This window comes from Coturnix japonica, chromosome 12, assembly GCF_001577835.2.
Source record: "Coturnix japonica isolate 7356 chromosome 12, Coturnix japonica 2.1, whole genome shotgun sequence".
NCBI classification, from domain to species: domain Eukaryota; kingdom Metazoa; phylum Chordata; class Aves; order Galliformes; family Phasianidae; genus Coturnix; species Coturnix japonica.
The window spans coordinates 12,052,878-12,067,410 of record NC_029527.1 but is presented as its reverse complement, the minus strand read 5'-3'; the positions used below and the strand labels follow the sequence as shown (position 1 = coordinate 12,067,410).

The window sequence follows — 14,533 nt, the reverse complement described above, 5'->3', positions numbered from 1 at the left end:
AGAAATAGAAGGAAACCTGGTGCTTTTTCTGTGTTCTAGAAGGAATAAACAACACTGTCACCCTGCTATAAGGATTTGTTACAGGCTGATCCAGGAGCACATGGTCCTCTGTTCTGCCATCAGAAGCCACCAACTAAAGAGACTTCAGTCACACCAGCCCAAGTTCACTAGAGCATCTTTCAGCACCCGAACTTCATGAACAAAATTATTGTAAAGACTTAACGGCGTTACAAATGGTGAAAACCCTTTTGATTTTTAGAACAAAGTAGCATCCACAGTGCTGGGCCTTTCTTTCTGAAATGGATTTTCTCTCCTCCCTGCAGATACCAACTCAATAGCTCCCCTGGCTCCAACCCAATCCAGAATGGCACTTTACCACATGTGTCAAACCATGAGTTTGGTTATGTTAAATTACATTGTCCCTTTTTACCCCACATTATAAGGTTCAATCTGATGGAAAAGAACAGCATATCGGCCACAGCAGATAATTAAGTTATTGCACAAGATCCAGTAGTAGAGGCCTGTATCCACTCGTACTGAAACCTTCCAGATTCACATCACATTGACCGTCTGTTTCAAAGGTTGTTACATACTCACAGCAATAAATCCATTTCCATTCATTTCCAAGGAAGTGTTCCACGCTATGTTGCAGCATTGTATGTAATTGCATCTCAAGGCTGGTTGAATGACAAGGGCTTTCCCATCCAATTCATTCTCTGTTAATAACTGCATTTAAGTCTTCAAAGCAGTTACGCTGCAACACTGGGGACTCGTTATCATCATAAGTGCCCCTCGTAAACAGCATTTAATAAGCAGTTTCAAACAACCCACTTGACAAACACTGCCCACTCTCATTCGTGGGACACCCAAGGAAGTGGGCTCTCAACACAGACATTCTTGTAAGAAAATAGCAACTGTCTGAACTGCAAAGACTTTCTGCTGGTAGTTACTGGGCTATGACCATTGGCACGCTCTGCAGACACAACAGCAACTCAAAGTATTCAAGCTGCTTCCCAAAAGGAGCATGAAAAGCCTTGGTCAGTTCCCCTAGCAGTTGAGAAAGATAAGAAAAGCAGAAACTCTTGTGCTTCATTACCCTATGAAAAATTGTTCTTTTATCATTTGCTCTCCATGCATTAGTTTTGATGCAAAACATAGCAGATAAAGTACTGCTTTTATTTAAATAACAAAAGCACAAAGGAAAATCGTATTTGCTCTGCAAATTAAGTGTTTCACTTTATGTATTGGTTGTGGGAGAGAGCTCATTTGACATTCACCAAATACTCCTGCCCATAAACCTCAGAGCATCAGAGGAAACCTGCAACTGCAGGAATATGATCAGAATCAAACTGAAAGGGTACACTACAGAATTTACCTGTAAGTATTTTTATGCACCTGATACATTAATCTGCAATCAAGATGATGTGTAATTACTGAAACTGAGATAACAGATGATCAAACACTACTCACTCAGCATCAAAAGAGAACCAAAATAGGCCAAACAGGCAATTTACTTTTCTTACGTTCAGGCTGCCCCTCATTAGCTTCTGTGCCAGTAACAGAGCTACAGACCACATGCAGGGCTAAGGCATTGGAACACAGAAAGCATTCCTTTAAGTGGGTTTATTTGGTACTATTTTCGTTGATGTTTTACAGATACGTTATCATTGCTGGTACTCAGTGACACTTCAAGATCTAAATAAGCACATAGTGTCTTCCAACAGGTCAGACTCCACACTTCAGAGTCAGTAAGTGAATCTGTCAGGGCATGCAGCCTCCTCTGCCATTCCCTGCTGTGGGGCCAGGCTGAGTGAGAAGGAACAGCAGTGAGCCATCTGTACAGAACTGCCTGCTGCAGCACAGCCAAATGCTTTCCAAGTGAGGATTTGTAGCATTATTTCATGGCAAAACACACATGGGGTTTAGTACCAATATTCAATCACTCCCAGCACTTGCTACCATACACATCTCATATCCTAAGGTGGTGCCAGGTTTAAGCTATGGGATCGCAGGCTTTTAAAGAAGTAATAGGGCATACGTGAAATGAGGTGGCTAAAGATAACCAAGGTCCTACTGTTACCTAAGGAGAAGGGAAAGCTGACAACATAGCCCTGTGCTTCAGAAAATCCACTATGGAAAACTGCATTGTAAACAGGTTGTTAGCTTTCCTACTCTTGATATAACGTTAAACAGTACCCTGCTGACCTGAAGTTAGCTGAAGTTAATAGGTACCTTCCTCTTACAGGGGGTATTTCCATTATGATTTATGTAAAGTTCAGAAACAGGTAGATCAGTAGCAAGGCTCGTGGGACGTTACCCAGATGTTAAGAAACAGAATTCAAGCTCTGTTTAGCTTAACATGTACCCTTTGCAAAGGCAGAGAGGACTACATGTTGTCAAGAGATAAGGAAAAGGCAACGCCTGGGTGTGTATTTCTCTGTATACTGCCTGCACGAGTGCCCTACTGCCAGATATGTCCCCGAGCAGCCTACAATAATATGTTTCTACGGGCTGAACTGAAGGCATAGGGGCAATGAAGAACCAGTGGGTGGATTGCCATGGAATAAGCCTGATAGATTACTTAAGAAATGCCAGTTTGGTTTATTAGGGTATAAACATTCCCCCAGCAGATACTTCCAAAATAACATGCCTCTCCCCAGCCATTACAAACCAAGAGTGCCTTCCAGATATGACTTTTATGAGTTGGCTGAAAGTTTGCAGACATCTCCATAAACATTTTATAAACCAGACAGCAGCTACTACTCAACTCACAGACACGTGTTGGAAGTAGCCCTGAACAGAGCAGCTAAGTGTAAGAACCATTCAGATGTATGCTAAGAGTGAAGCACTCACCAAGACTTCTGCTACAAGTGCTCACTTGTTTCCTTTTCTGGCTGGTGGGGGGGAAAAAAAGTTGAGATAATTCTGTGTAGCTTCTGCAGTTTTGGTTTTGTTGTCCCAGCTGCAGACTCTGAATAAGCCTGTCCCAAGGTAGTGAGATTTGGCTATCCTTTCCTTGCAGTTATTATTTGACAGCAATATACCCTTTTCCCTTGAAGACAAGGTAGGGAGGGTCTTTCTCCCCCACTTCAGCTCTTTCTGAACTTCCTTAAGTCTCAACAGTTTATTCATACTAACACATGGCTAAGCCATAATCTAGCGCTAGATAATCTCTTCTTGTGAGTCAAAAGACAGGTGTTCCAACCAAAGAAGAAAATAGAAGGCAAGATGCTTTCACTGTTCAAGTATTGGGTAACTACAATTGTGAATCCTACCACAGGGACAAACTGAACTCTCAGTTACCATTTTATTAGTAAACTCCAGAAAAAGCATGAAAGCGCAGCCAAATCTAGTTAGGCCTGTCTATGTCCAAGCAGAGTCCTTGGATGAGGAAGCAAAGAGTGCATATAGTTCAGCATGCAGTGTTGATTCATTCAGCTCACTTTAAGTTAAACAACAAGCCCATCTCCTCCATGCTGGCTTTGCCTCTTTTTGTGCTAGTTCTTCAAGATGAAATATCTTTGACTTTTAATAGAAACGAGCCCTTAGTCTGACCTAAGTGTACTGCAATTGGGAGCAATCATTTCAGACTCACCCAAGATGATTCAGGATCATTGTGCAATGTTCTTCAGAAAGGTGCATGCTGTACCAAGTAGTTAACAGCCTGCACATTAACATGGTGGCCTGTGCACAGGGAAGTCACTTCTGTACTCAGCAAGGACAACGGGAAATTCATTAAGTGATATTTTAGGCTTTGTCAATATACAGAGTCCTTAACATCACAGCTAAAGTGACAACTGCAGGTCCCCGCCTTCAAAGAGGGAAGGGGCAAAACATTGGCACCTGTACAAGCAAATGGGAAGACAGCCACAAGGAGCGAGACAGAACAAAGCACCTTCCACCTCAAGCAGCAGCCTGGAGCTGCCTTAAAGGAGATGTGACATTACAGGAGCTGAGCCACAAGAATAAATAGGAAAAAGAGAAATTAACAACCACGAAGATGATATCAGAGGGTCCATATTCAGAAATCCACCCAAATGTATGCAGTATATTTACCACAAAACCAGTTGCCCTCAATTGTATTTCAACAATAGGTTTATTTTAAGAAACATAACATGACATTAAGTAAAAATGCAAAATTGTGCAATTATGGCAAAATGTTTAAAAATCCACACATTTGCCCTCATAGGACTACAGTACTTCTTACTGACATACCTGAGCACTGAATGTTGGGTGCCATTTCTAAACAGCTTTACAAACAGGGAGCTCGTCGATTTCTCGTAGAACATACAAACACTGCATGTTTGGTGCACCAGAATTGCTTTTAGTTACCTTGAATTTTACTGAAAGAATCAAGCAGAAATTACAAAGCGCTTCCTTCTAAAGTAATCTGTAATTTTGGAAGAGATTTACACCTCTGTAAAATCCTTACAACACCAGAAATTAATTTAACAAAAGGGGGGAGGAGGGGCGGGGTGGAAGTAATGAATGCAGAAGATACTAAATGGGGAGAAAACATACAGGTTACTGTTTAAATATTAGCAGTACCTTTGGTGCAATTATTTCTTCCTGTGCTGTGCAAGGTTAATTCAGCTCGACTCTAAAGTAAAAAACTTTACCAGGAATCTGACTTTCAGCAAAATGTAGAAGCATTTAAGAATTGGCAAAGTCTCACAGCTCCATCACCGCCTCAACAAACTCCTCATGCAAAAGATTCAGTATATTCTACTCCCACAGCAAGTTCCAGGATTTAAGCTTTGAAACACATCACGGGCTGGGATCACACCCTCGGGTTTGAATGGTTAAACAGAATGGAGATCTTCGTACTTTAGTGCAGAGAAACAAAATCAACAAACCTACTGCAGAATTAACCACAGCATATTGTACTTCTATACATCACATGACCAGTCAATTGCTAACTCAACTCTATTTCATAGTTTCAAGTAATATATTGAAATTTGTTCTACTAAATAAATATAGGAGATTGTCAAAAAGCAGCAAGAAGTCTCGTAAATATTCAACCAAGCTTAAAAAAAAGGAAAGTTATATAACACTTTGCAAAAGAATGGTTTTTTTTTTTTTACACACAAATGCAACACTGATAGGGAGGGTGCTTCAGAAAGCTTGCAGAGAGGGGCCTACAACAGCACAAAGAGAGCCAAGGACTAAGGATAACTTTAAAAATGAAATTAAGTTGTACTAAGAAAAACAAAAAAGCTCTTATTCTTGGCTATGGATATCAATAAAATGGTATCCAGAAGAAAACTAAACAAAGAAACAACAACGCCTCAACACTGTTGTAAAACACAGTCTTAGCAAGCATCAGCTTTACTTCAGAAAACAACCCAGCGCAGTTTGGTAAATCTCTGGAAGATGAGGTATGTCATGCAAAGAGGCCTTATTTTTATTTATCTTTCCTTATTTCACAGTTTTGTTTTTGTCTTTTTAACGTTTTGTGCAAGAATTGAGAAATAGATCCAGGCCGGTATCTGTAAATCAGAAAGATTCCATTTGGGAACATAAAGACCACATGGCGAGTGAATGTTATCCAAATCCTCAACCATGCCAGGGGGATAAACATGAGTGAGGTCACTATTTGGCTTACTGAAATATCAGCTGTTAAGCCAGATAACACAGCAAGAACTCAGAGCCAGCGATGGCCACTGCCGCTTCAAGTCAGCTGGTTTATTCCTTCAGTAGAATGGAGAAATGGGATAGAGTAAGATAGCACACACCTGTTGCTCTGGAAAAACTAGACCTGCAGCAAACCAAACATGGCAAATCACAGCCATGAAGGTTTTCAGGATTCCCCTTTTCCCTTTTACGTCAAGTTTCTGCTATTGAAGTAGAGGCTGAACTTCAAAAAAATATTTGTACTTCTGGAAAAGTAAGCTACATGTTTAATACAGAGAGAAAAGTGTTGCAATACATTGGGCTCCTATTCTAGCTTAGCATCTAATATTATTTAAGCCATGGACACTTGTTATCAATTTTGCTTTAATACACTGAATAACGAAGACAGCTCAGTAGTGCAAAATTTTCACATTATAGATCAGAATGAAACAAAGTATTTGAGGGCTCAATCACAGGGAGAAAAAAAATAGAACTTGTCAAGTTAAGCCACGCACTTTAAAGTCACTGGAGCACATGCTAACACTGCACACAGCACTGAACTTCAGTGGAGACAAAAGGAACACTCCACAAAAAAACGTCAATATTAAGGCCATATCCTGTCACCATCCTGTGCAAGAATACCACTACAGTAAAAATGTTATGTTAGAAAAGACATTATGATGACAGAACAGGGCCTGGAAACAGACGCTGAATGAAAACTAACAGGCTGTCTTAAACAGCAGCGTAAGTTTAGCCCATTTCAGACAAACAAGTATTAAAAATGTACTAGCACCATCAACTTTTGGATTAAAGCCCTTTATGGGATGAAGAACAGGTTTTTTTTTTTAAGCAGTGTTATTAATGTGTTTTGTTTTTAACAGCACTACACCTAAACGGCAGAAAATAGGTGTTGGGGTTTGTTTTCTGTATCTTTTAAGCTCAAACTTCAACAAAAATATATCCATGGACAAGTGGTACAGCAATCTGAACAGGCCTCCTTCCAGGCAAAGCTACTCCGTGTTCCAATTCTGACTTGAGTTTGTCCTCCCAAACTGCAGTGCACAAACAACAACACAAAACATCTTTGCAGACTTCAAAAAACAATACAAAAAAAAAAGAGATTATGAATCAGGATCTACCATCCCTCTATGCAATTTTAATTTCAAATGAGAAAAAAAAAAAGCAAAAAAAAACCCAAACAACTTATCGCTATTGCCTCAAATTTTACCCGTATTTAAAATAAAAAAGAAAAAAAAAAATGAAAAGTCACTCCAAAACAGCTTGGACATCCTTAGCTATTAATGCTAGATTTTCTTTCACTGTAGTGCATAGTTATCCTGACTTTTCCACTTTGCTCTTACCACAAATACACCCCTCGAGTATGACATGATTAAGTGTTCACCAGGAAAAAAAATATGCTGATAATTGCACTTCGTAACCTCCTTCTCATTTCCCAGGAAAATATCAGTAAATATGAAACTGAACCAGTAAATACCCTTCACAGACTGCAACCTTTAAAGAGCACCCATCCCCACATACAGAAAAGAAACCTGCCTGTTTCAGCTTACAATAAATACTGACAATTTCTTTGTTTTAAGACGTTTTCTCTAGCATCAGATCACCACTGAAATCACTAAGGCCTGTTACTGAAAAAAAAAAGAAGAAAATTAAATAACTTTCTGAAGACACTGTGGATACAACTTAGCAACTACACATTCAAAATGCCGGCCTAAATCCCAGAGCCTATCTGGAGTCTCATATACTTTTTGCCATTGGTCAGTGACCTCATCGTACTGATAGAGTGAATTCTTCCTGCTGGTTCTGAAGACATGTTCTTCGACGGTAACTTGAGTAGCTCTGACAAACAGATGGAGTTTGTTTTTGAGGAGTACGAGTTTTATGTATGGATTAATGGATTGATCACACGGGAAGTCTTTTTTTCGAGTCCACTTATTTTGTTCAATGTCATAGGCCTCTACGGTAAACATACGTTGATGGTTTCCACAGGTTCCAGCTATGTAGTAGATGGAGTCATTGTACACAGTTGCCAAGCCTTGGATTCTAGGCACAGTCATTGGGGTCAAAAACCCCCAGTAATCCTTCTGAGGATCATAGCAGAGAAAAAATTCCCCTGTAAAGAGAGGAAAAATACAACATAGCTTATGCTTCATTTCCATAACAGCAGTTCTGTAGCTAGTAAGTTTCCAGTTATATTCTTCCACACACTAATATCTACAAATTCCTAAAAGCCCTGATCCTAGAACAAAAATCTAACATCATCATCTGATTTCTTTAAAGCATATAGAAATATCAGTAGCGAAATTTACTTTGGGTTTCTACCCTAGCTGAAGAAAACCAAATTTCAAGTATGCATTCCACCACAGTGTCTGTAGTATATTTCCCAGCTATCTTCTGCTACTTTTAAACCATGCTTAAGAACTTGAGATAAAACCTGTCAAGATTCCAGCCTTCAAACATCCAAAGTATTTGTTCTGTTCTTTGGTACCTTCACCAAGTGTAACCTACAGACTATGGAAAATACCACAATTCAGTGCTTGAAAGTTGTTAAATCTGAGCCAATAATGTGTCTTGTACTACAGACTCAGAAGCTGTTTGTATCACTTGGCTGGGTTACTCAGGTTGCCTGGGCTTCAAAGGATGCCAGGTGAATACTTGCATGAAGCTGTAATTCATCATTAGTTTTGTGACTGGACTATAAGGTACCTCTTCTGTTGACTGCACAAAGCAGCTTAGGCAGATTGCACATAGCAGAAGTTCAGACGATTGAAAGATCATGCTCTGCAAACTTGGTAAGAAGAACATGGATAAAAATTACCTTGTCTTTTATGAAGCTCTGGGGAACAAAGGGCTACAATTTGCCAAATATTAGCATAACTCAACTTCATGTATATTTCACACGGATATTTTAAAGAATTTCAGCCATGCTGCGCTCAAACCAAGCAATTCAAGCATGACAAAGAATACAGACAATACAGTAAAAAGAATGGAATGTAGCTTAAGACATTGAGTCCCACAGGTAATGCATTTTCTGATTATTCACTTTTGTTCCACAGTGTAATCTCCTATGACTGATGCCTGCAACCCTGTTGACATTTTAAGACTCATTAATCCTTACTGGCTACTTCAAACCTATGAGTTTCCTCTACAAAAATTATTAATAGTTAACTTATTATAGACTACTACAGTGCAATTCAGTCAAGGTTTTTACTTATCACACAAACAGAAAAGTTACTTATTTTCTGCAACACAGATTATTTCATTTGCTGGTTAGTGCAATGACGTGGTTTATTCATGCAAGCACTGAGTTGTCATTAAAACCACTGAAGCTCAGAACTACTGCAACTAATATCTGTAAGCAAGATGGATTCTTATTCTATAGGTTGTAATATCTCTATAAAAATTATCTGCTTTATAATAATTCCAAGAAACAGGTAAAGGATAAGCAAATATTTAAGTTAAAGATTCCTCAGTCTTCCTCTTTAATGATCTAAAGCAGATGTCTGACCCAAGAGACTGAGAAAACCTGCACTAATAACAACTATTTAGAGCCACAACAAGGATCAGATGTAATACGGATACAGTGAAAGAACTAAACCATCCACAGGTCATGCAGAAGCCCTCCAACCTTGCTGAACAGCAGAGTCAAGAAATCAGGTTGACATCTGATAAATTACAGTGAGTTCACAAATCTAGAACCCAAGTTCTGAAAGTGTTTCCACAGGGATGGACATTAGCAAAATAAAACTAAGATATTTCTCCATCCAATCTTTCTTTCCACTTGGGAGTCTTACTACAACCCCACATACAGCCTAAGCACTTTTAAGTGTAGAACACTATGGGGATGAAATACATACAAAATTCTGCATTTCACATAAGCTACACAAATGAAGTTAGAAAGTGAAGAATAAATGATTTCATCGATTCTCAAAACAATCCTTCTCAGAGTCCTAAAATGTTATAATTATCAGTCTAAAAGAACTGCATCTTTTCCATCACAACACTTTCATGTGCATTTACATCTTGGCAATACATAATTGAGAACGTGCTTGCTTTAATCCCTCTGATGTACCTCTCAAATATGGATATAAACACTGCTGGTACTAGAACTGTGCTTAAATCATTAAGTGAGGCATCAAAATGCAGTAAGCTTGATCACTTATTGGAAGATGGGATGGAAAGAGCACACTAATTCCCAACCAAATAAAACAAGCTAATTAGAAAGAGATAAAGCCCTTTCCTTAGTTAACTAAAAAGCTAACAAAAAGCAGGGTGGGGCAGAGAGGGAAGGCCTACCCAATCTAATTGATTTTTACAACTCACCAAGAGACTCCAGGAATTTTCACAGGATCAACTAAATCAAATGCAATGTACTTTTTCATGACAATAGCTGTTCTTCAATATTAGTGCATCTCACTCAAATAAAGATGTAATACAGAATTTTCACCATACAATTTAATACTGAATTGTTAGCAGAAATGAAAGATGTGGCAGGTTTTGGTACAACTCAGTAACACATACCCCAAACCTCAAGAACTCAAGTAGCAAACTCACTCTTCCCTGCTTGCTGCCCTCCCCAACTTTTCTCCCATTCTGTTGTCCCAGACATTCTTTAGGAAGCCCAAATTTCTGGGACTTCTAAGAGACAGTTGTCTTGAACAACCCCCACTTGCAATAAAACACCATATAGCCAGTGAAACTGCCTTACCCTGTAAAACATAGATGTTATCCTTATATTCCACAGCACTATGAAACTCCATTGCTACCGGCATTGGACAGACAGCTGTCCAACAGTTCTCTCGGCTGTCATAACACTCCACAGACTTGAGAGAGTTTCGCCCATCTCCTTCATAAACACGACCACCTATTGCATACAGTTTACCACAGCAATGAACCAATTTGCAGCCTATTCTGGCTCGCAACAAAGGAGCTTTCGGAATCCACCTATTGCCAGAGTGGTCATACATCCAGAAATCACTCTCTGCTCTGTGATCAATGGAGACCTCACTGCTGCTCGGTCTGTAACCACCCGCAATATAAATATCATTATCAGGAGATACAAGAATTCCAACCTCCCTCAAGTCATTTGGTGGCTTGCATAGTTTAAACACTCTCCCTGTGACCGAATCTAAACAAGGCACTGTTTGCTTCTTTCCTGAGTGTTTGTGGGCAGCATCAAAGCATATGATCATTTCAGAAGCAGTCATTCCGAGCCGTTGTGTATAGCCATTGGCACTATGTTGTCCCTTTTGTACACAGCTTTTGGCCATAGCCTGTGCAAACACGGGAGGGATTTTCTCTAAAAATGTCTCTTCCAATAGAGGCATACGGATGCATTTGGCAAATATCTCTGGAAGGTGCACTTCTCGCTTATTTTGTTCATGCTCAAACCACCTTATAATGCTGTCATAAACATGTTCTTCTTTGTCTACATTTAAGTCATCACTGTCGAGTATACTTATGAGCTGGTCTTTTCTCAACTGAAGAAACTCTTGCTCTTTGGTGACACTCAGAAACTTTTTACGAATGTAGTCTTGTGATCTGTCTTTGAGTTCCTGATGACCATAGTGATCAGCAAAGATAAACACCCCAATGGAGTTCTGTGGGTCCAAATGACTGATCATATATTTAGCACACTGGTCTTGTATGGAAGGGATCTGGAAGATACTAGCTGCAGTGAACAAAGCTTGAACGTTGGCCTCTGTCAGCATTACTCTGGAGGTATATGCATAGTTCAACACTAAATGCATTGACTCTGCTTCAACACCAACTATACGAACTTCTTTCTGGGTACTCTCTGTAAGGCCGCTAGTGAACATAGATCTACAAAAGAAAAATATTTAGCAGTTTATTTGCAGTTACCTTCTAACTACAGATCTAAGAAATTATACCATAAGCTAACCCCAACAACTCTGCCCTTTTGTGAGCACAAACACATTTAACAATGATGTTACACTGTTCTGCTTGGGAACCTAAACTTAAGAACAGTCCCAGACTTAAGTCAAAAATGGCAAGTTGGAATTTCTTTCTTAGTTATCCCAATAATTCCATATAAAAATTCAATCATTTTAAAAGCAAAGCTCTTGACACATCCAAGTCACTGCACTTAACTTTCAACAAGTTATCCATATGCACATTCCAACATGACAGCATACTTATAAAATGAAACACAGTTTAACTACACTGTTACTGTAGAAATGTATTTACTAGATAAACTATATCATCAATAGTTACATGGAACATTAGTAAAGGTTGTGCTTTTTTTGGTCATTAAATGGAAATAATTTATAATCCCCCTTTTTATCATCCCTAGAACAACAGATTACTGTACCTGAAGTAAGGACTGATTGCAGCAAGAACATTTCTATGACAGGAGAATGTTTTCCCATGATCCACTTCCACTACAATATCTGTCAGTTGTCCTTCGTCATACATGGTTTTAAGTTGTTGAAGAATACTGCAAGCATGGAAGGGGTCCATTCCACTGCTGACTGTGTTTGAAGAAGGAATTCCATTCAGTGTTTGTGAAAACTTACTTGGTTCTACAAAGCAAAATTAAAACCATTTAAAACAGAAAAAAAGAGAAAGTATACATGTCCAGAATGTAATATTTAATGCAAGTTAATATTCTGTATGGCCTTACCGTCATCATCCATTAACAGCAAATCTAACATACTCAAGGATGAATAAATATATAAGGATATATGGGAGTAGATTGAATTTATCTGCCTGGTTGTTTTGTTGTTTGTTATTGTCTTTTTTCCCTCCTTCCCTATCTTACTAACTTTAAGAGAATATTCACATGAATGTCTTACTAAACACCTCTTGGGAGATGTGTTGGAGGGAAGGAAGTATCACAGTGTTTACTGACTTCTAAAATGGGAAGAACAAAGAATGCAGAAGAGTAGGACTAGCCCACAACCAAATTCACCATTGCACAATTCTATATGCTTGTAAACTCCACACTGAAACAGGAACTGGCTACTAACTTCCACAAATGATGACTAACAGAGTACAATCACAAAGAAACTGCCTTACAGTAAATATATAGAGCAACAAACATAGATGAATTCATGTAAATCTGTATGTATGGTTACATGTTTTTATTTACCAGTTAAATGCAATTACCATTTAAGACTACCCAGGTGTGAAAGTACTTGCATATCATTGTGAAAACATGCAATGAGAACACGATCCTTACTAACATGTGATATGCTTAACGAAGTAAATCCCAAAGTGAAAATTGAGCAATACCTCAAGCACAAAAATCCGTTTCGTAATAGCAACAAGATTTTTACGCAACAATAACAAAGAACTCAAAAGGAAAACATTAGGTGATAAAAGCTGCAAATCAGGTGAAGCTGCTGATTGCAACTGAAAGCCCTCAACACATTTAGGGCAACACAAAGGGGAGTAAAGGCCAGTGAACAACAAGGACTAAGAGACTGAAATTCTAACGCACGGCAACACACAGGAGATACAGTTTCTCTTAGAATTCAGACACAGCTCTGAGCACTCAATGAAGTCAGTGGGGATCTGCTGGTCAGGCACATTTTCCTGGTAGGCTTAAGGCCAAATATAGTCAGTGCCTGTTCAAACCACTGGTAGGAGAACTCCTCAAAACACTTTTCCCCTCCTCAAAATAAGTTAGTAAATACCGTATTTAAGGATAAAATCTTCAGTGGGGAATTGACTGCAGTAACTAAACATCAACATTCAGTAACCAACCAGCCACAGGGAAAGGAGGAAATTCAGGTCTTTTTCAGAAGGAATGTTCATCACTATAAATTCCAAGGAAATAATACCTGCTACACGGATGCCAAGGCTTCCTACCTGGCCAAACCTTAACGTACAGTAACACAGCGATATAGCAGCCACTGCAAAGGAATTTTATGTACATACTATTGCTGAAAAGGCTCAAAACTGTCCCTCCCTGACCCTGCCATTCACCCAGGCGATGAGCACATGCTATGAAGGCAGCTCCCAGCCCTGATGGAAGCAACCAGGCACGCTCTCATCCACGTATCCGTTTTCCTGTTTAACGCCGTTCACTCCTCAGGTCTCACTCCTCTCTATCACAACAAACACCTTTTTTCTCCTCCTAATATCTCCCCCACTCACATCCCTTTCCATCCCAAGCCCCCCCACACTCAGTCCATACACCTCACCCTGCTCTAAACTCCCATAGGGAGCATCTCCCCATCCCACCCATAAAACCCCCCTATTAAACCCCACTCCCTTAAACCCCCTCTTGGTCCTACCTCCCCCCACTCCGCACCCCAACCCTACAGGCCCTATGGGCTCGTCCCCCACCCCCAATGCCCACACAGCCCTCCCCCCCTGGCCGCACCAACCTCCTAACGCTGCCATTCTCGGGTCCCCAGCTCCGGCAGCGGGAGAAGGGGGGGGGGGCGAGAGGAAACGTCAACCTGCGCCGCTTCCTGCGGAAGCCAACCCCGCTCCCCTCCACCTCTCAACACGAAGCGCGCTGATTGGCGCTCACCACCGAGGTCTGCTGGGTAATGTAGTTCTGGAAGCGGAAGACGCACGGCTTCGGCCTAGAGGGGAATGCTGGGAGTTGTAGTTCGCATTAAGCGATTTGGGGGCGGCCCGTCGCGTAGCAACGAGGAGGAGGGAAGTGAAGGGCGGAGCGGCCATTTTGGGGCCCTCAGGTGGGGTCGTGAAGGTGTAGCACGGCCAGAACGAGCTCCCCCTTTGAATGACCCTGCTGGATAGTAACACCCCCAGTCTCTGCTCTGTCAGGTTTTGTGCTGCTTTGCTCCTGTTCACGCTTACCTGCAGCTCCTGGCAGTAATCCCCAGCCCTCAATGGAGAGCAAAGATGGCACCCAGCATGGAGGGGCATCGGCTGCCATGGGCCCTGCTGGAAGAATAAAAGATGA

At 40.4% G+C, this 14,533-nt stretch overlaps 1 protein-coding gene across 3 annotated transcripts; it reads right to left on the bottom strand.

Moving 5' to 3' along the window:
- Nucleotides 1–4,077: 4,077 nt before the first annotated feature.
- Nucleotides 4,078–14,115, bottom strand: KBTBD8 (kelch repeat and BTB domain containing 8). Of its 3 annotated transcripts, XM_032447233.1 has the most exons (5): nucleotides 13,986–14,113; nucleotides 13,437–13,508; nucleotides 11,963–12,173; nucleotides 10,340–11,454; nucleotides 4,078–7,744 (listed from the first exon to the last, which is right to left on the bottom strand). In XM_032447233.1, the coding sequence occupies exons 1-5, from the start codon at nucleotides 13,999–14,001 to the stop codon at nucleotides 7,281–7,283; spliced, it is 1,878 nt and encodes a 625-aa protein (XP_032303124.1). In that variant the 5' UTR covers nucleotides 14,002–14,113; the 3' UTR covers nucleotides 4,078–7,280. The 3 variants fall into 3 exon arrangements, with proteins under 3 accessions (XP_032303124.1, XP_015730862.1, XP_015730863.1); XM_015875376.2 differs by lacking the exon at nucleotides 13,437–13,508 and having other exon boundaries at nucleotides 13,986–14,115; XM_015875377.2 differs by lacking the exon at nucleotides 13,437–13,508 and having other exon boundaries at nucleotides 11,963–12,122; nucleotides 13,986–14,112.
- Between the last annotated feature and the right edge of the window lie 418 nt (nucleotides 14,116–14,533).

Bases quoted from the DNA above. Each gene is read 5' to 3' on its own strand.
- KBTBD8 (XM_032447233.1), bottom strand. The intron at 12,174-13,436 runs GTATTATTTCCT...TTTGCTTTGTAG, and splicing joins CCTTGGCATCCGTGTAGCAG to AACCAAGTAAGTTTTCACAA. The intron at 7,745-10,339 runs GTAAGGCAGTTT...CTCTCTTTACAG, and splicing joins TAACATCTATGTTTTACAGG to GGGAATTTTTTCTCTGCTAT.